The sequence below is a fragment of the Anopheles stephensi genome, chromosome 2 (genome assembly GCF_013141755.1).
Source record: "Anopheles stephensi strain Indian chromosome 2, UCI_ANSTEP_V1.0, whole genome shotgun sequence".
Lineage (NCBI taxonomy): Eukaryota > Metazoa > Arthropoda > Insecta > Diptera > Culicidae > Anopheles > Anopheles stephensi.
Window position 1 is genome coordinate 10,118,222 of NC_050202.1, and position 20,122 is coordinate 10,138,343.

Here is a 20,122-nt window from a genome sequence, read left to right on the forward strand (position 1 = left end):
CGGGAACGATGATTCAACGAAACCGATGAGTTGACTTTTTATCAACCAAAGGGCAGAAAAAAAAAAGCGTGGAAGCGATCGATCCTTTCGGATTTTACTTTGAGGACTTTATTGTTGTGTTGGTGTTCCAGCAAACAGCTGAAAAGTGAAAACTTACACCCCTCTTTGATGAATGTCCGTGTCCTTCCTAATTCTCGAGCGCCCGAATGTTGCCGAGTGGATTAGTCCAGGTGCATCACGAAATTGGGCTAGTGATCATCGTTTCAGTGTCTAGCATGGGTTTTATTGCATGTTTTTCTTCCCTTATTAAGTTGAAGCTAAATTTATCATAAAAATGTGTAAAAAATAACTCCTAGCGAGAGAATTGGTTCCTCAACCTTATCAACCCGCTCTCGTCTCACATTCAATTACTATGCCTGAAGAATGAGATCTACCCTTGTTTTTGCCGTTGATGCCATCCATTTGCGTCGCTTCCGGAACCGACATGCTTTACCCTCCCCCCCAAAAAAAAACCGTTCTATTAGTCAACGCGTTCGTGTGCGTCGTCGTATTTGCACAACGGGTCACGTGCCGACCATCCGGCCATCCGGGTGCAATCAATTGAAAAATCAACTTTAAAACTCAATTACCCATAGATTATGTATAGCGGGGCGCTTGAAAGGGGTTGCGCGCGTCTTTGGGTTTGGTGTTTTGACAATGTCGGACCCGCTACCTTGGTGGTGTCCTGCTTTTTCGGTCTGCTTCCGGTGCGCATAAAGGGCCACGATAATAGCTGTGATTTTGAACAGATTTTGAAGTCATCCCTTTGTTTTAAATAGAACTTTTTAATGTTTGTATTCATATAATATCAATTAGTCTTGTCTCCGATGTCCTTAATTTATGGGAATTCAGGATCTCTTATTTTTCCTCCATGGCACTACACGACTTCAAAAGGTCTCGGCCTGCCATTTTTGGCTTTCCGTGGCTTCATTCTACCAGTAGCATAGTAGTTAAGCGCACGGGGAGGCGGTCTGGCTGGGATTTGAACCTCAGCCCTGCCTTGTAAAGACCGGCGCCGTTATCACCTCTGCCACCGGTCCGCCTCGCAATTCAGGGTTAGTTTATTATTTTTCTGCTTGGATCTCCTCCTTTCATTTCTTGCCATGGTGGCAGTCGAGAACAGTCTGGTCAAAGACTAAATTCTTCTTCGAGAGATACTTTGGTTGACCTTTTGTCCCTGAATATGTTCCTGTTCATCACAACTGTCAAGGCTCGAACCAACAACACCGAACGTACTCCTTTCGGGACTAGATCCAGGAAACCAGGATATGCTATCAACACCTGCTCTGGTTCGTGCCCTAGGCTTTAGCATCCATGGCAATTGCTACATGGCAGAGGCTGATCAACCTAGGAGCGGAAGGAGCGGCCGCTCGGGGCCTCGTCGGCAAGGGAAATCCTGTTGATGCTACTCGGATGGATACGGATGGCTTCGCCTTAGAAGACAACAAACCTGTCGATTACGTTTCGCGGATCTTTCCCAATGTCAGCGGAACGGAGTCAACTCCAGAGCCTTAGCTTTGCTCATCAGAGCTGATACTAAGAGCAGTCTAGATAAAACTCGGAGATGCACAAGTGGATGACTATATTTGAAATAACAAACTACGAACTACTTAACGTTAAGATCTGTTTTCCGCTAACTGTTTGCGCTCACTCAGCTGGTCGTACCATCATTCTGGAGCTCTTCAGTGACGTTGTTCCTCGGAAGTGGGTCCACATAATGCCCGCCGGCTGGATGTGTTTTCCGGTAAAGTATGCACCATTCAAATAACTGCAACAAGAAGGGAAAGAGATCAACAACGTTATCACGTCCAGCTACACGGCTCTTCAATTCCCAGTACCTTTTATGACACTTGTAAAACCACCACCCTCCGCTAGCCCACTGAGCACAGTTGGCCGTATGCTTGTCGTTGTCCTGATCGTGCGTGGAAAACTTTTCGTCCCGATGCGAGGAAAACGAATCCCCCGCCGTACCCTTGTACCGACCGACCGATTTTATCACATACTTTTCCGTCTCGTTTCCAATCCTAAAGTCATCGTAATGGGCGTACGCGATCACACCGTCGAAATCTTCCAGCACGATCAGTAGCTCGTGCTGCCGCATCTGTACGATCGCGTGCAGCTTGTCCAGCCCCAGCCAGTGGTCACCGCGCACATCCCCGAACCCGTCCCGGTACTCGGTCCAGTTGCGATTGAAATTAAGCGAACCGTTCGATCGTCGCTGGAACACGATCCAGTTATCACCGAACCCATGGTTGTTGGTCCAGTCGTGGGACACTGTAAAGTTTAGCGGGAACCTAGAATCGGGCTTCATGAAGTACACACTCGTGGCTGGTGGCAACCGTTCCAGCTGGTGCTCTACATTGATCATTCGCTGTTTGCTCGATGCTGTAAGGTGCTGCAACTGATCGGAAAGCTTCCCCAGCAGGGTTTGTGTGGTGTTGAGCATTTCGTTCGTTTTCATTTGCACTGAGTTGAAATTTTTATCCATACAGGCCGAAATGGTCGTACGGGATGCAGCTTTCGTCGTACTTAGCTCAAGCTGCATACTGCTGATGTCACTTTTCATTTGATCGACACGATCGTTAAACGCATTCATTTTATCACTCAGACGCTCTATTCGCTCCAGTATCTTTGATTCAGCCAGCGTTAAGGCCGCTTCCAAGGAATAGATTTGATTGATAGGCAGAGCGTTATCGTTTGCCACCACTCCGACTATCACGCACGCAAACACTATGTACCAGATGCCCATTTTGTCTAACCGCAGCGCAACAGAGGAACCACACCAGACTAGTGATTCGTTCGCACTGTGACTGCTACTTTATAAATGTGATCATATGATGCTTTGGCAGAGTAGATTCGTTATCGCCAAGAAGAAGATTGTTACCACACATTCGGGTGTTCCCAGCCACAAGCGGTATGATAATAGTATGAAGCATGTACGTATCTCTTGCGGAACAGGGATTGCTTCAGGGTGGATGGATTTTAATGATGTGATAAGAGAAAAATCCCATGCGTTTTTTATTATAATAAGGTCAGTTCGGAATCAACATAAATAAAGATTAAGCCTACCATAAACTACCTCTCACCGTATGATAGGAAATGACAGGCGTCAAATTATTAATCAATAACGGGTAATGTGATTTTCTCTTGGTGTTACGATCCAGGAACTCCCTGGGGCATGGTAGATCCAGGTTTTTTTTCCTGGATCTAGTTAATGAGGGGTGATCCTACCCTTAGGAGACTTATACTTAGCTACAATTATACTTCTTCTGATGTTTCTTATTGGCCTGTTGAGGGTCGAGCACGTCCTAGAGACATGGCTGCATTTCTCCAACCGTGGCTGCTCCCCCCAGACAAAAAGTGATCTAAAACGACTGAGAGCCCCTAATTTTGTGTCATATCCCCTGAAATTAGGACCGGGCTGTGAGAATGTGTGAGTGAGCACGTGCAGCCATATTGTATGCATGTGTTAGTGATATCGGTTTGGTTTTGGACGGCTCCGAAATAGACGATGGTCTAGTTCACATGAAACATTTTTTGTATAGGCAAGGTTTATTGTCAAATTGGTTTACTCCGGCACGGTAGCGTTCGGTTATTTTGATACAAAATGGATGGATATCAGTATCGGATTTACTCGGCCCGTTTCACGATACGCGTACTAATTAGCTGCTGGGGTTCCGAGTTCCCTTACTTGCTGGATTCACACATATTCCAAATTGATAGGGCCCCCCGTATGGCTTTCTTAGGGCCCCGATTTTCATTTCTCTAATGGCCTCGTATAAGCAATCCGCCACTGGTTCCGCGTTGGTTTCCAATGCGATCACGAATGGTTTTCCACTGCACTTTAACACTCACAATACACAATACACAATACGGGAAAAGGATCCAGAAGCCTCCAAACGATTGTATTTAGCTTCGAATTCACGCTCTGCCTCTTCCAGAAAACGACGGCGCTTTCGGTAATGAGTTGATCTTGACGACATTTTAATATATATCCGCAGAAATATTGCTTTTCTAAAACGAAATCAGAATTGGGGTTAGTTCAGTTTGGCTAGTACTTTGGTTCTGTGCCGGCATCGTAAGTGTGAAGTATTCATCGACGCACCAATACATACCAAAACCGCGCATGCGCGTTAAATCACCGTGTACATACACGACTGGTTGAATCGAAAACGGCTGTCGATGATACAGAAGAGCAGAACAGAAGACCAAAGCCAATACGAGGAAAAGAGAACGCACTATTGCGAATACACATTTGTGGGCCAAGTAGGGTGAGGAGTTCAGGGCCTAGCCTCAAAGTGATCTAAAATGTCTGGTGGGCTTCTGATCTTCTACTTCATCTCTATCTAACGATCACGAGCTTTGCTTCTCTACGCCTCCTGCCGAAAGGGTCGCGGCCAGCCAACTTCCTGGTGGAGCTTCAGTCCGACATCCTCCTCATGCGCCGCTGAAAAATTGCGAGTTTAAAGGCGTCGTCTGTCAGCCTAGTCCAGGACCCATGCCCGTAGAGGATTACCAGAAATACCAGTGTGGACTATTGTATTGTATTTTATTGTACTAAATTTACTTAAAATAAGGAATTCAAAAATCATATACATTTTAATGCAGTGCTGGAAAATAAAATGTCAAAGCAAGCTGCCATGCGCTTCGACCACTGTGTTCTACTATTGACATCTCCCTCTCGCATATCGTTATCTCTTTCTGCTATTGTGATTTTTGATATCTGATCTTAACCGTTGATGGCCTTTGTTGGTGTTTTGCGCTTTGTGATCAACTTTTAATTGTTTAATTTACTTTTAAAGGCACTTTACTCTAAACGGCCGATATACATTTAACGCTGAAAGAAGATATCCGATATAAACAAACAGTCAATACACGAACAACGGTTTGTTATCGATTGCAGTACTGCACAAACAAAACCCGCATTAACCAAGATTCCACTCCGTTTCAGTACCCGCAACAATGTCCAGTGCAAATTACTCCCCCTCTGACGAAAGTAAACCGTTGACCCGATCACACCTAGATGCACGGCTAGCCGGTCTGGGAGAGTTTCTGCCCCGCTTTAACGGCACCCCGGAAGACTGGCCCCTGTTCTACCGGCAGTTCCGCAGCACGACGGCAACCTGCGGCTATACGAACGCGGAGAATGTGTTGCGTTTGCGTAAACATCTGCAGGGAAAAGCTTACGACGCGGTTCGCTACTTGCTAATCTATCCGTCAACCTTGGAGCTGGCGATCGAACGGCTCGAAATGCGTTTCGGTACGCCAAAGCTGATTTGCTTTTCGCTGCTGGACAAGCTGGATAAACTGTCGGCTCCGAATGGTGACGATTGGTCGACGGTAAAGGTGTTTGGCTTTGCGGTGGAAGGCATATGCCGTACCATCGTCGAAATGGGACACGCGGAGTATTTGAATGATTTCATCACGCTGCAGGGTCTGGAGAAGAAGCTGCCGGTCCATTTTCAGCAAGAGTGGTTTCAACATAAACAAACGTTGCGACACGCAACGTTGGCCGAGTTTGGTGAGTGGGTAGGCAAGACGGCAAGAGTTCTTACGATGGTTTAGTGTGGAGGTTTCGGGTGATCCAGACAGCGGTAAGGAAACGGGGACAGGAATAAGACAGGGTAAAACATTTTTAAACGTTTTATATAAAGCAAGTATGATAATAAAAATTATCGTATCGATTGTATAGCTTTAGCCCTACTTGAACCAATGCTTTAGGATTATTATATCAGCGTTTGTTCATTACAGGAACGGGAATATCACGTCCCATAACATACGCAGAGGAAACTTTTTGCTTGATTTTTAGTGTGAAGTTATGCATCAAAGTGGCAATGACCCCCGGCACTCGGCCACTACACCTCCGGGCCACTCACCGGGTCACGCTCGACATACAAGATAAGAGGCAACCGTACGCTCCGGGCCATGAAAAGGACACCACGAACAGGCGAGAAAAAATGGGAATTATCTACCCGTCGGACATTACCAGGAGTGTCAGAAAAAAGGGCACTGTCCGTGCGTCCCCCCCCCCCCCCCCATCACACTCTCATCACCCGCAACATTTGCCTGTTGTGATGCGGTCGCCGAACTGGAAAGAAATGTGCAAGGATCACCAAAACGCTCTGATACAACGCGACACCCGCGGGGGTTTGTGGGGCAGGCGCAGGAAGGAAAGAGAACATATTTTTCCGATCATTTTTCATTGTTACAAAAACCTCGACGGATAACGGTGGAATGAAGACGAATAACGGTGTGCGCGCGCGGAATGATAGTAAAAATAATAGTCCTAATGGAATGGAAGGTCATAAGTCATAAAAACCAACCGAAGCGTAGAGCGTGTGAGATAGCGCTGCTGCCGGTGCTGCACGGGTGGAGTGGACGGAACGCACTTCGAGGATGGCCTTTTGTTGTCCACCGGGTGATGCCGGTGTCCGCCCCCTGTGCTTGTACCGCACGAACTCAAGCGAATTTCTTTCCGTTTCCGGCCCGAAGGACCAAACGGTATCATAAACATAATGTGAATTTATGTGGCCGGTTGCGGACACGCAGTGCTGCTGGAAGCTGTGTAGGGAAGCATCTTCGTCTGCCTGGGGTAATTCGAAGGCGAAAGGCGAAAAATCGGGTCGGATTGGACAAACCGTTTATCCTCTGCTCTTTGTTCGTGTGTCGTCGTGGTTGTTGCATTATTCAAGGATAATTTTACACAAAAATGGTTCTTTTTTTACTTAATACGATAAGAATTAGGAGAAAGTTCATTAACCAGCTACAGAACACCCAAAAGGAGAACGGGATTATGAAGCAGCACACGCTTCCGGAAGCGCAAGGTCATCGTGTGAAAAGTGTCCGGCCCGATGGACATCACTGCGAGAAACGATAGCAATCTCGGCAAAGATGACCAACAATTCACCGTCTCGGCTAATCAGTGTGAATGGCGGACGGAAACGGAAAGCCATGTGCCATGACGAAGCAAGTACTTTATACAACACTAACCGGCAATAGCTTTAACAGAGTACTAATATTTTTCCACATTTATTCCTCAAAACAGGACCTGATCCCATTGGCGGAATGATTGATCGGTTTGTGTGTGTGTGTGTGTGCATCTTCCGGACGTTTGGAACCTGTGAAACACAGTGATGCACTTGAAGAATTTTTGTTCCACAAGTCTCAAGTGCAATCGGCCTATTGACCTGCTTTATGACAGCTTTCGGAACGTTGACACACGCAGTAAAGGAGAATTTGAAATCGAGGACCTTTGCGAGATGGAAGGAACACCTTGGTAGGGGCATAAGAGAATCAGGTGAGTAAGAGTTATATCCTGCTGTGTTATTGTCCGTAGGAGAGGTCCCTTTCTGAAGGATATAAGCGTGTCTAGCTTTAGAAAAATAAAAATAAATGTTCTCAGTTGAATTTTAACAGTGGATGCCAGTGCCGAACTCTCATAATTTTAATCCACAACGTTATCCGGTTCGATCGACTTTTTGACTTTACGGGACACTTCTATTCAATCGAGCCATCACCCACCCCATTCCCAAGGACGACCTTTCGGCTCGGGAACAACGCAAACAAATCCAGTGGGACAAACGGGCTAGTGTTCCGTTTCCGGTCCGTTCCGTTTGGTCCAGAAAAGGTCCGCCATTGTGTTGCCGTTGCCTTTTTTTTGTCGCTGTGTTCTATCGGTTGACCTTTTTTTATATCTTTTATTAGAAGTTAAAGAAACGGGAGGGCAAAGGAAAACTACACACGTCATCATTGTGCCTGCACAGCGCTTGGGCCGGAACGAGCGGAAGGACTTTGTCCTTCTCGTTTCCGATCGAAAATCCTATTGATTTCCGGCTCAAACTTCAAAACCGTTTGTTGCGCGCTGTTTTGCGAAGCGAATCACTTACGATTGGGGAACGAACATAAATCAAAGCAAACAATGCATTTGTAGAACGGTTGCCCTTGGAGACGGTGTCGGTTGTCTATTGCAGAAGAGTTTGACAAGTGCCTCTTGTGCTATTGGAGACCGTTTTTTGGGAGGAACAACTTAAAGAAAGTATGTTTTTTTTTCTTCAGGATAATTATTTTATTTACGTGTTGGCTTTTTTTCATTTCTTCTTTGTCGGAGTTTTTTTTTGTGGTGGGAAACTAAGATTTACATAAATTAACTATAACCGTATTTAAATACAATAATCTCTTGTTCGGACTACCTATGCTAGACATGGGAGCAACGTTCGCCTACGAGGACTCCGGAAAGCGCTCGCACAAGAGGAGCTCAGTTTCGCCTGTAAGTCCGCATTTTGCTTATTTTTACACATATTGCGCTACTAAACACATCGAACACATCTACACACCGCCCCCCCCCCCCCCCCCCATACCAAGTGACTGTTTGTTCAGCTATCCTTCCTTCGCTGTGTCTCGCACCACCTTCTGAACGGAAAGATGGCCATCTGTTTTGTACATTCACGTCTACGACCACCAACGTCCGGCAGCGGCCGCCGCATGATGGAGCAGGCTGGCATGCTGGAACCCGGGCGGTAGCTGTAGATGGGCTGCTCCGGGAACCGCCGTCAGGAGATCGTGTGGTTGTTTGCTACCACCGAGGCACGGTTTCCCGTCGCGCACCAGCACCGGCACCGCGACTCTCCTCGGCGACGGTAGTCCGCCCGCACCGTTCCCACCCCCATGGCCACCGTGATGGTCGAGCGCACCCTTCTCGTGTGCGGCCCGTTTCGTTTTGTACCGATGGTTTTGGAACCATATCTTCACCTGCGTCGGTGTGAGGCGTATAAGCGACGCCAGATGTTCCCGTTCCGGTGCGGACAGGTAGCGCTGCTGGCGAAACCGACGCTCCAGCTCGTACGTTTGCGCCTTGGAGAACAGGACACGCCGTTTGCGCTTCTTGTGGCCCATCCCGTTCGATTGGTGGCCCCGCTCCGTCGGCATACTGCCGTCGTCCGTATCGTCGATCATGTCGATCTCATCGTCACAGCCTTCCTCGATGTCAACGTCGTCTGAATTTTCGGTGTGTGTGTCACCGTGCAGGTGGTGGTGCGGATCTCCCCGTTCCGAGTCGGATGGGCTGGGTGTGCGCATCCCGGACCCGGCCCGTCCCGCACCCAGGTGGCCACCGAGCGAAAGGTCGCCGGGTGTTACACCGGCCGCCGCTAGTGTCGCCAGCCCGGTACTTCCGATGTACGAGCGTTCCGAGTGTACCGGCGAGGTACTGTCCGCTGGGCTGACCTGCTGTGCGAACAACCGTTGGTGGGCTTGCTGGGCCGCTTGCTGATGGCATGCTGCAAGAAACGACAAAGAATACGGTCAATTAGTGCGTGTGTTACTTCCTCTAGCTGTGTGTGAGTGTTTTGCTTTTCCGGATGTGCCATTTGCATCAACTGTCTGTGCGCTGTCATGCTGTGCGCCTGCAAGGTGTGCAACACGCACAGCACGCCACCGGTAGACACTGTCCCGGTGACCTCGATAAAGCCGATTAAAAGCTGCATGCGGAACAATGGGAAACAGACACCGGAAATGGAAATTGCTTACAGCGACCTCGGTGAATCGCTGGGAGATAATTTATGACCAGCACTTTCTCACTCCACTGTTTCTGTGGCGTGTCCCTTGCTTTGTACGGCTTGTGTGTTGGCCTATCGGCCGGCAGACTATAGGTTTCGGTACCTTTGCTAACCAAACAAAAAGGCCCGGTGGGATGATTGTGTTGATAAATGACATTCGAGTTTATTATTAATGTACTGGCGCGGAAGTGGCATTACACTCGCCTTCTCTCCTTTCAACAATTTTCCCGACGCTCTTTAACTCTTTACGTGCCACGGGAGCGAACTTGGGGGAAAAAACAAAATCTTTCAGCAAATAAATTGATCACATCCGGAAACACTTTTTCATCATCCCCGGCCAGTTAATGCTCTTGGCCACTATCATACAAATGTAACCCCCCTTCCGAAGTGAGTATGCGTGAAGCATTCAGGAAAAAACCCGGGGAAAACCTTTCTAAAGCCGAAGATCACGCCCTTTTTCTACTCCGCCTGCTTTTCATTCTAGCCGCTCTCTTGCTCTCGCTTGTTTGTTGCCGTTTCTCTCTCCGCTCTTGCAGATGAGTGGTAGTTGTTGAGTGGCCGTGAGTATCCTGGAAAAAGGATACTCTTGAGCGTGGGTCCCAAAGGTAAGCGGTGAGTGTGTTCTTGAGCACCTCTCGAGCAGTTTCTTGATCCGTAGTAGAATTGTAAAAGGGATATAGCACTCCTAATTCTATTTAAATATCTTCCGTGCACGTTACACCACGAGACACACAAAATCAAGCAGAACGAATTTCACAAATTGACGAAACAATCATTAAACGACGAAATTGAAACCCCTTTCTTTTGGGGGGCAGGGAAAACATCAAAAATGTAAATCCATAAAATGATAATCAAAACCGGTATACGAAGTTCCACGGCAGCAATTTGTCAGTGTAACATCATTTAACGACCCCTTCATAAATCTCCAAAGTAGAAAGATGCTTCAAGTAATGCCAACTCGAAACCAATCCTGTTCAATGCAATCGAAAGAGAGAAAGAGAGAGAAATAGAGAGAGCGAATGACACAAATACTCCTCTTGAAAAGGGTTCATACAGGGGTCTAGGATTTTCTGGGTGTATTTGCATCCAAAATGGCTGCCTTCCGTGAGTATAAGGCTCACCTTCACACACGTCCTTTGTCAAGTAGTAGTGGAGATTTTTTTTTGTTGCTTCGTGTCGATCAATCCTGTGTCCCTATCCCTAAACAAACAAACCACTCCGGTAAAGGCTTTTGGTCCTTACTCGAACTGAAGCTCACGCGAAAGTGAGTGCGCCTGCCAGCCCTTGAACGGTTTGGAAATTGTTCCAACGGTTTGAATAATACTGTTTTGCCAACCTCTCGGCAACTGTTTCCCAATGAGCTGCACCAACGTATTGCCGTATTGTGTAGCACGAAATACATCCCCTCGATAGAGGGGTGATTTCCCGAAAAAAGGAGGCAAAAAAAAACGTTATGTTAACACCGTGGCTTTAGCTCAGATTTGTTGTTTTCAAGCCTTTTTTTGTAGAACACAACACCACCGTGGAAGGTACGAGCGGCAGCTGCTCGGCTGAAAATTCCCTCCTCGTTGTGGTGAATTACGTTTTTTCCCCCATTCCCTTTCCCTGCTCGTCGTCCCATTTATCTCAATATCCGGTACGGGGTGTCACACGGGGTAGGCCCAAAACTAGCGAATAATGGGCCAGCAAACGGACGTCCTCACACCTCAATTTAACTGTCATTTCCCATTTTTCGGTCGGGCACAAAATGGATGGTTGTGCCGTTGGGTGCGCGAAGGGACGAACGAGCGCTTTCGTTTCGCTTGACACAGTTCCGGATCCCTGGACGGTCCAATCGCGGAGTACGGCTGCGGAGGGTTGGTGGTTATGTAACGTGTGGTGTAGTCAACCGATTGTCTTCTCGGTATCTTCGCTTTGTGCGTTGAACGGTGATTGATTTCTAATTGATATTGTATCTGCCCGAATACTGCCCGAATGCTGCCGGAAGTTGTAAATCACCGAACCGAACGATGATGGGCTCGTTTGATGTAACGCTCGGTGAACGATTACGAATCGATTGTGTCTGTGTGTGTGTGTGTTTGGTGCGCTGTTGTGGGCTAATTGTTTCCCAGCACTTTTGTCCTCACGGTTACTTGTGGCATGTGCCCTCGCTGGCCGTTCTCTCCCAGCAACGTTCGGTGGAAGAGTCCAGCTGGTCAGCTAAAAACCAGCTGCTGGCCCATTCATTGAGCCCGTGTCGTAGTGTGGCAAGTCACACGTACGACAAGGGACTACATCAATAATTACTTTACAGACCAATCAATCTGTTGTTTCGTAGGTTAATCCACGATCGAGAATGTTTTTTGATATGGAATCTTTGCTAATGGAGTTCAATAGCAAAATGAGGATGAACTGGAGAAGGAGATTTAAGCAGAAAAACTGTTTGTTTTTCTATGGAATGTAGTCAGGGGCAAGTTCGCAGGATTGCATGTGAGGACTCTCGCCCTAGATGTTTAGATATTCTATATCCAGATTAAGACAGATTTTTTAAGGCAAAATGGCTTCGGTTTGATCATTCAAAATGGACACGAATTTCAATCAGCCAGAGAACCTCTAGTTCTTTGATTGTAATTTCTACAACTTTCTGAGGACCAAGTAATGATGTCCCAGGATTGCCAGATTGCCAGACTGAGATAGACGAGCTCAGAGCACGCAACTACTGATTTTGTTTTGTCTATCGAGCTTTCTACACTTAACCAAGAATGCCATGATGCTCCGTAACTATGGCAGTTCGTAACAACGGCGTGGCCTACCGAGACGTATGAAGGTCCTCATGTTTTTCTTCATAAATTCCCCAAAAATACTTCTAACGCTAAACCCACCGGCAACACTTACCATTCAATGTATTGCAGCTATCGTACGGCCAGGATCGTCCACCGAACAGTGCGTGACTCGGCGGTGTGCCTGCCAGCGTATGGTGCGGATGATGCAGATGCGTCGGATGATGCTGATGAGGATGATGGCTGTGATGATTGGGATGGTGCGGGTGCGTAGGTAGATGTGGAAGATGCGTGCCAGGATGCAGCGCTGAATACCCAAACCGGGCATGCAAATCTTCCGCCAGGCTAGTGGTTCGTAGTCCAAACGTAGGCTTTCCCCCTTCATCACCACTCGCCGCCGAAGGACTTGTGCGATCTCCACGACTCGTACCCCTAGCGTCGGTGCGGGCCTCCGGTCTACTACTATCATCGTCACTGTTAATAACACTGCAACCGTGCAGATCGGGATTGCTGCTAGTGTCCTCCTGGGAAAGTGTCATTGTCCCGCTGCGCCTCGTGAGCGATCCATCCGGCGGACAGCTCGCATCCACGGCCCCGGAATCATCTTCATCGTCCGCCTCGTCAGCATCCCGGTCCCGGGAACGGTGAAGCGTAACGGGGTCATCTATCGGGCTGGAGCTTTTCCGCTTCTTCGCATGCTGCTTCTTGTCGTTGTCCAGCTCGAGCAGGTTACAGATACGAAAGCCAGCCCCGGTACTGGTGGTTCGCTGCGATTGGGGGAGTTTCATGCTGTCCAGAAATCTATAGAACAAAAAGAGATAGATACGTAATGAAAATCAGGGGGTAGGGGGGGTATTAAAAGTGAGCGTAAAACTATTACAGCCCACGTCAGGCTAAAGGTCCCATTGTACTTCACACAGTGCGTGGATTAAGAGTAGAAATTCAATTTCCTTTTTTTCCCTGGCGGGACTCCAATCAAACCCTGTCAATCAATAAACGCGCACCCAAAGAATCCCTAATTTCATCACTTTCGATTAATCTGATCACACCAAAGGAAAAGGGAAGGGTTAGCTGATCGCAATGCGCGTCTATCGATCGTCGTACTTTTATAATCAGATCACCACCAAACACGACGCAGCTCATCAAAATTAAGGTTTTCCCCCTTTTTTGCCGAGAAATCATAAAATCCCTCCTCTTAAGGCACCTCCCCAAGACGCTTTAACGGCATGGAGCTTAGGGAGGAGGTAGCATCCAAAAAAACGGAATTATGATTTATTAACCGTTGTCAAAAAGCCCCTTTGCTACCACCATCTTAATGTGATAGGTTTTCATTCTTTTCCTACGATTCTTTCAATCTTCGGGGTGCTTTTTGTGGCGTAGTCAGCGCGGACAACATAATCTCTGACCCAATCTCGGACGGTCGCTCGGGTGTATTCTTCCATCGTCCGTTCCTTCGATGAGGTGATCCAGTTGGAACAGGAACGGACACCTTAAAACGGAGAACAAAAAAAACAGGAACTCAATGCCCACCGGCGAAAGCCTGATTACGTGATAAAAGATGGCGGATAGGGCAACATGAAAGGTGGCCTATTCTCTGCCGTCTTTCCCTTTCTTTCGAGGTGGGCGTAATGCTCGTGTTCGCTTTGATAATCGTCCCGGGGGTACGATTCCCCCACCCCCGGAGGCGACCGGTAGCTTGATTGGATTTTAATTTAAGCTTTATCCCCGCGTTGACAATGGTTGTCATGACAGCCTTTCAGGGCTTCTGAGGTATGGTTGGCTCGGTTGGCTGGGTAGGGTTGAGAATCGTTTGGGAATGATGAGTTTAATTTGGAACTCATTCAATGATTTATAGACGAGGATTGGGTGTCGTAAATTTATTAGGAATTATCAAAAAATGGGCCACATCAACTGGAAGAATGAAGATCAATTTCAACCTTGTATATCTGACATTGATCAGGGCACTTATATAGCGAGCAATTAGAAAGAGATACAGACCAAAATGTGCTTATATGTATAGCAAGTAGCAAATAATTAAAACAATCTTAATTGTAGGTAGAGTCCGGGACTACCTAAAGCGTACCCGCGTATTGCTGGAGTACCTCTTCAGAAGAAGTCCTTGTGGTGCGGTGTTTCTGCGGGATTTTCCCAAAATCAACAGCACCGCCAAGACTTCTAAAACAGAGCAATTTTTCAGGTCTCTCTTTAAAAAAAAAGAATATACATAACTTCTGGCAATCAAACACTCGCCAGCAGATCAGATTCTTCGCCCTCGGAGTACCCAGCCTGCGTCACCCAGTAAAACACTGTTAGTTTTTCTTCATCCTTAAGATCACAACCCGCTTGGACAGCGCCGGTTAGCTCTGGTTACCTCTCTCGAGCACCAACCCCTGTTGAGGGAGGTCTCTTTCGCTACCCCACACCCCCCGAAGGCTCGAGTGGCACTGTTTCATTCAATTTATCTAGGCCGCATTGCTTCACCCAACTGCTGGTAAAGTTTTACAGCCCGAATTTTTGGTGGGAAATTCCGGCATTTCCGGAGTTCCCCCCACCCGTGCGGATTGCACGGGTAACGAGTGGGACGGAGAACGTGTTTTCCATCGAGTTTTTCGAGGCATCGGTACATGCTGCATCTCTGTTCGTCCTCCCGACGACGGATACCGGCTTTGGACCTTCCAACTGTTTGCAAGAAGCTACATTTTAAGGCAAAACTAAATTTATGTAAATTTTCCAAACTTCTGTTCTTCTCTCTCTCTCTCTCTCGCTCGCACTTTGGTTCGGCAGTTTCTAGTTGCCAGGAGTTGCAGGTTGCCTTTTGCGGTACAGCATTCCGCATCACCGTCACCTGCCCTGCCCCTTCGGCACAAAACCTCTCCACCGCACAGGATCAAAACGTGATCCGCAACAATAGCGATCCCTCGTAACGATGGCCACGTAAAGTGTCGGAATTTCCGATAGTAAACTCAGCCGATCGTCACTTTCCGTTCCCTTCCACTTCTGCCAACCGTACCATGTGTCCTTTTTTTGCTGTCCGGGTGCGGGTGTCATGCACTCTACTAAAAATACGAGCTCCGATCCGATCGAGACTGGCTGGCTAATTTGCATTTATAATGATTATGGGAGACGTCCCGGCATAAATTATCCTTCGTTTTGATCGGTCAGGTCAGGTGAAGCCATCAGCTGACAGGTGATGGTATGGATGGCATTACATTCACTCGAAGAAAAGCGATGTCCGCCACGCTGGGAGTACACGCACAAGTGCGTCTGTTTTGCGATAGGATTTTGGGAAATTCCGATCCTTCCTTCGGCCGACCTTTTCCTGATCCTCGCTCTAGGGTGAGAATATTGAGGCGAGAGACAAAAAAACACGCACACACGCACACACACCGACTCACGCTCAACGCCTCAAGGTTGAAAGCTCACATGTAAAATAACACTAAAACAACAGTTTAAGAAGGCTAAGGAGCAAAATATTATTATTCCAAGCGTCACTGATCTCATAACCCTCGAGAAGGTGAGCCCAACAGCCGGATGTGATGCTCCTCCGTACCGATCGGTTTTCTACCGCAACGGAGAAACGAAGCAGGCTTCGTTCCGATTCGGGATCGTTTGAAATTGAGAGCTTTTGAGAAGAGGCGAAAGAAACCCAGCATCCAAGTAGGCAGTGGTTGTGTCGAAAATCATCCGGATCAATCCGGAGGACAAGCGTGAAAATCCGCCCCGAAAGCTGATTATGCTAATTTTGAAAGGTGAGAAAAGAGGAAAACCAAATGCTTTCCGGTTGTTTTATTGAGAAAATGGGAAAGTAGAAGAGCGTGCAGAAGTCAAAGTGACAAACGTGATCCTAGCTCGTAGCTATAATGAAATATTTTTGTTAAATGTGCAGTTCAAAACTTCATGTTGATTGATGAATTTATTAACAAAAAAAAAAAAATGAAGAGAAGTGCTTTCAGTTAACTTTTTAATCCAAATTTATAGCGACAATATCCTGCTTCCGTTCTAGAAAAATATGTTCCATCTGGAAAACTCCATCTGCAATCGATATTTCAAAAGGCAAACAAAGTTGCATCTCCACACGTTAAAAAAGTACAACCCCATAGGCACAAACCTTCCCTTTCTTTTTTATCCCGGTATCGATTCCAGGACCTCCTACTGTGTACCGGAAAGGAAAAATGGCCTTCGGTCGCCCAGAAGTGGCACTCACGTGAGCTCGCTCGTAAAAAAAAAAGACAAGCCGAAGCCACCACCGGTGACCGACCGGATGTACGGACACGAGGACACAGTTCGATTGCATCCGATCGGTAATCGGCGGATGCAGTAAATAATGCGATTATACAGCGACTGGGTGTTTGTCATCCACGGCATCGAAATACCAGCTTGATGCGCGGCAGGAAGGATGCCTTCTGGTAATGCCCATTAACGATGTTTACGATACTTCCGGTCAGCGACGGAACGGATCGTCGGATCGGCCCATTTACGGAACCGTTTAGCGTTGCCAGCTCGGACGATGGGTACGATTTATGGGGTTTTAATTGGGTCTCTTTTTTTTCGATCGAAAAGTGGATTAAAAAAGTAAAGGAATTGTGGTGGAAGGAAAGCCTAAGCCGAGCTTGCTTAAACTTCCTTTTGAAGCGATAAATGCTTGAACGAAGAGAGAGAAAAAGGTGCTTCTTTTGTATCGGAGAATTAATGTCCCCACTCATGACTGTTTGCGCTATATACTAAATTAAATTATAATATTATGCTTTCAAATTTCACAAGGAAATTCGTCTAGACCAGTTCTGATGTGCATAAAAAGAAGAGAAAATGGCACTAACAACGAGTACCTAACTCACATAAAAATTTACTCAGTCGAATACTACTAGCGCCTTTAAGTATGCAATAGGCATCACTTAAGGAAGTTTATAGAGATTGTGAGGATTATGATATGATGCATGATGAGACGGGTTTCCTTCAAATTTTAATGTTAATTTATCACTTTAACAACTTTAATTTAAAGTTGAGCGTTAAAATAATTGGTTAGTCAATACAGTGCTTAACACAACTTTACAAACTCTTATTTTTTTGGGATTTAAATTGGAAAATAAAGATAAAACGAAATTATTTTAAGGCACACTTAATCAATTGCAAAAATCATTCCAAAACTTATACCTTGCTTAAAACGACCTTTAAAAAAGGTAATAAATTGTTTAAATTTTTTAAACGTCTTTGGCCCAGGTTTTTGATCGGCAATCGATTTTTTTTTAATTTGATGTTTAATATTTGTTTTAATCACATTCTTTAAATTCTTATTTTGATTTACTTCTTTGCTACATGTACAACCTTTCAAAATGAATAAGTAAATTGCGTGTCGAATAGTCAGTATGATCCAATGAATGAAGTTTTTTAAAGATTTTTTAAGACTTTGTTTAATCTAAAGAAATCCGTTCGTATAGCTATGCTAGGCACTGTACATCAAATTGGCGCTTCATTCTTAGGGTGTTCCAACTAGATATAAAGTAAGTAAATCCCCTTAAGTAAGTAAATAAAATCATTTTCCTACATACCCAGGCAGTGATCGTAGTGCTGCAACGGGATAGAACGCTGCTGGCAGCAGTGCCGTATTCCACGGCGGAAAAAGCAATGGCGACCAGGTCAGGACCGGTGCCGTTGCCGTCGGACCCGCCATAACCGTGGGTCCTTCCGGCAGTACGGTTTGAGTTGGGCTGGATGCCGCGTCACTGGGACTGGCGGGTGCTGCTCCCGCTACCGAACCGTTCCCGACCGTGTTCGGCGCAGATCGGACCGGGGGTGACTGGGGCGATGACTGTGGGTCCACCGTTCCGCTAGACGAGGGCGAACGACTCGATCGTCCACCGGTGGCGTTTGCCACGGGTTCGTTCTTATCGGTGGCCACTTTGAACGCTGGTTGGTAACTGTTGTCACTTGGAAACTGGGGGTTTTTCTTTTCTCTCTCTCGTTATTTTGCTTACAAAAACACGGGTGAAATGTATTTTCAACACTTTTTCACTGCATCGGTTGGCAAACACTTGGCAAGTCGAATCGTTCCAACCATTAATTGTGATTCAAAATTTCAAAGCACACACTCTTCACAACTTTTGCACCCACAGAAAACGCTCGTGGGGATAGGAAAGGAAAACCGCCCCAATTCAGCAAGATGTCCACCGCAAAACATTAACGCGCACACATTCACATACGAAAAACAACCGAACCGTGCGCAGAGCATTGACGTCCGTCCGTGGCTGAAGCTGTGCTTGACTGTAACTAAATTATGTTTTCACTTGAGAAGGTAAGTGCCCACTCGTCGTCGTCGTCGTTGCACGGGCACTCGAAATCCAGCAAAACAGGGCACCAAAGGGACGGCACGACAATGGAAAAACGGAGCCCTTGTGCTAGCTCTCTTTCGTGCTGCGGGTGTGCGTGTGCGCACCACACCGCTCTGTCTCGCTCGCCCAAATTCTGAGCGTCTGCATTGGCCCTAGCCGAGAAGAAAACTTCGGCGAGGAGGGAAAAAACCGTCCAGGCGACACATTAAGTCCTTTTGTGCCACACAGAGACACACACAGCCATACACGGCACTTCAATCGGGACCCGAGAGCGCGCATCCGCTTTTCAAGCACACCGCCACGCTGAGAGCCCTCACCACTCAGCGCGTAAAAATGGAAAATCTCTAAACAAACGCCAAAGGATGAGAGGAGATCCTGTGAGTATGTGTGTGTGTTTTTGTTTTCCTTTTCGGTTCTCTCGTTTCGAGTACGCTGCTCGTGACGGTAGGGCGTGGCTACGCGAGCTCGATGGTGAAGCCATTTTGTATCACGCCATCACGCTCTCACGCTCTCACGCTCTCTCACTCTCGCCTCACGGTGCAATGCGCGTTCTGCTCCACTCGCATGCGTCGCCAAGGGTTTCGGACGGTAAGGACGGTTTCAAGGATCATCATCCCTTAAAAGTCCTCTTCGCTTGGAGCCCTCGAACCCTGAGAGTACTGAGCGGCGAGAAGCGTGCGACCACTCGACACGGGACCACTCTGGGTATAAAAAAGAAAAGAAAACAGGACCTCATGAATGTGTGCGTGTGTGTGTGTGTGCGTCGGTTACTCTATTTTATGCATTCGAGTAACCCCGTCCAACAGCACGCATGGCCTACTCCAAAGGAAAACTCCAGCAGAGTACATGAGCAGAGTTTTTGCTCTGAAGTTGCCAACTTTGGGAGCAAAATGACGTTGCCGAGCGTACAACAATGTGCACCGTGTTAAGTATTATATCGTTGGAGAGAAAAAAACGTATATGGCGGCCACCCTTCTATCCCAGTCTCCTTGTACTTCAAACCCCTCGAGAAGCCATTTTTGGCATTAAAGTACTTTAGATTAAGCATGCCATGCCACAGTGGAGGACGTACAGGATCACGCAGGGAAAAATCACTATACTGAAACTCAATTAAGCGTCTCCCTTTTGTTCGGCATGGATTGCATGTCCTGAAACATCTGAAACTGAAAGGGGAGGTACGCTGGGGCTGCCATTGTATATTGTAGCTCTTTTATAAGGGACCTATAAAAGTCGTGTCATTGTCATCGATCGATACCGGAGCTCCACAGAGAGGGAGCAAACAATAGTTAGTATATTGCGTTTACTTAACCACCGACCATCCTTCCCGGCAATACAACGCTCCCCGAGGGATCGATAATGGCGTTGTTGGCGAGATGGACGCCGGTGTATAATGGCGTTATTTCGTTATTTACGTGTCTCTTGCGGTAAACTTGTGTCATGGAGT

General features: G+C 47.0%; 3 protein-coding genes across 4 annotated transcripts; 1 reads left to right on the top strand and 2 right to left on the bottom strand.

Annotated features, from left to right (window-relative positions):
- Positions 1-1,604: 1,604 nt before the first annotated feature.
- On the bottom strand, positions 1,605-4,341 carry LOC118503868 (microfibril-associated glycoprotein 4-like). Of its 2 annotated transcripts, XM_036037607.1 has the most exons (3): positions 4,155-4,341; positions 1,878-4,053; positions 1,605-1,807 (listed from the first exon to the last, which is right to left on the bottom strand). In XM_036037607.1, the coding sequence occupies exons 2-3, from the start codon at positions 2,786-2,788 to the stop codon at positions 1,687-1,689; spliced, it is 1,032 nt and encodes a 343-aa protein (XP_035893500.1). In that variant the 5' UTR covers positions 2,789-4,053; positions 4,155-4,341; the 3' UTR covers positions 1,605-1,686. The 2 variants fall into 2 exon arrangements, with proteins under 2 accessions (XP_035893500.1, XP_035893499.1); XM_036037606.1 differs by lacking the exon at positions 4,155-4,341 and having other exon boundaries at positions 1,878-4,127.
- A 390-nt stretch (positions 4,342-4,731) lies between these two features.
- On the top strand, positions 4,732-5,748 carry LOC118503869. The gene is made up of 2 exons (XM_036037609.1): positions 4,732-4,924; positions 4,991-5,748. The coding sequence occupies exon 2, from the start codon at positions 5,002-5,004 to the stop codon at positions 5,602-5,604; it is 603 nt and encodes a 200-aa protein (XP_035893502.1). The 5' UTR covers positions 4,732-4,924; positions 4,991-5,001; the 3' UTR covers positions 5,605-5,748.
- A 2,341-nt stretch (positions 5,749-8,089) lies between these two features.
- Positions 8,090-18,804, bottom strand: LOC118503870 (homeobox protein vnd-like). Its single transcript, XM_036037610.1, has 3 exons — positions 17,899-18,804; positions 12,468-13,153; positions 8,090-9,314 (listed from the first exon to the last, which is right to left on the bottom strand). Exons 1-3 carry the CDS (start codon positions 18,018-18,020, stop codon positions 8,488-8,490), a joined length of 1,635 nt encoding a protein of 544 aa, XP_035893503.1. The 5' UTR covers positions 18,021-18,804; the 3' UTR covers positions 8,090-8,487.
- Between the last annotated feature and the right edge of the window lie 1,318 nt (positions 18,805-20,122).

What these genes read in the sequence shown, in the direction of transcription:
- LOC118503870 (XM_036037610.1), bottom strand. Translation starts at nt 18,020, where the DNA reads ATGGCGGGTCCGACGGCAACGGCACCGGTCCTGACCTGGTCGCCATTG. An exon ending in GCACTACGATCACTGCCTGG is followed by an intron (nt 13,154 to 17,898) that starts GTATGTAGGAAA and finishes TTTGTTCTATAG; the next exon opens with ATTTCTGGACAGCATGAAAC. An exon ending in TAGCTGCAATACATTGAATG is followed by an intron (nt 9,315 to 12,467) that starts GTAAGTGTTGCC and finishes CGTTTCTTGCAG; the next exon opens with CATGCCATCAGCAAGCGGCC.
- LOC118503868 (XM_036037607.1), bottom strand. Translation starts at nt 2,788, where the DNA reads ATGGGCATCTGGTACATAGTGTTTGCGTGCGTGATAGTCGGAGTGGTG. An exon ending in TTTTACAAGTGTCATAAAAG is followed by an intron (nt 1,808 to 1,877) that starts GTACTGGGAATT and finishes TTCTTGTTGCAG; the next exon opens with TTATTTGAATGGTGCATACT.
- LOC118503869 (XM_036037609.1), top strand. Translation starts at nt 5,002, where the DNA reads ATGTCCAGTGCAAATTACTCCCCCTCTGACGAAAGTAAACCGTTGACC.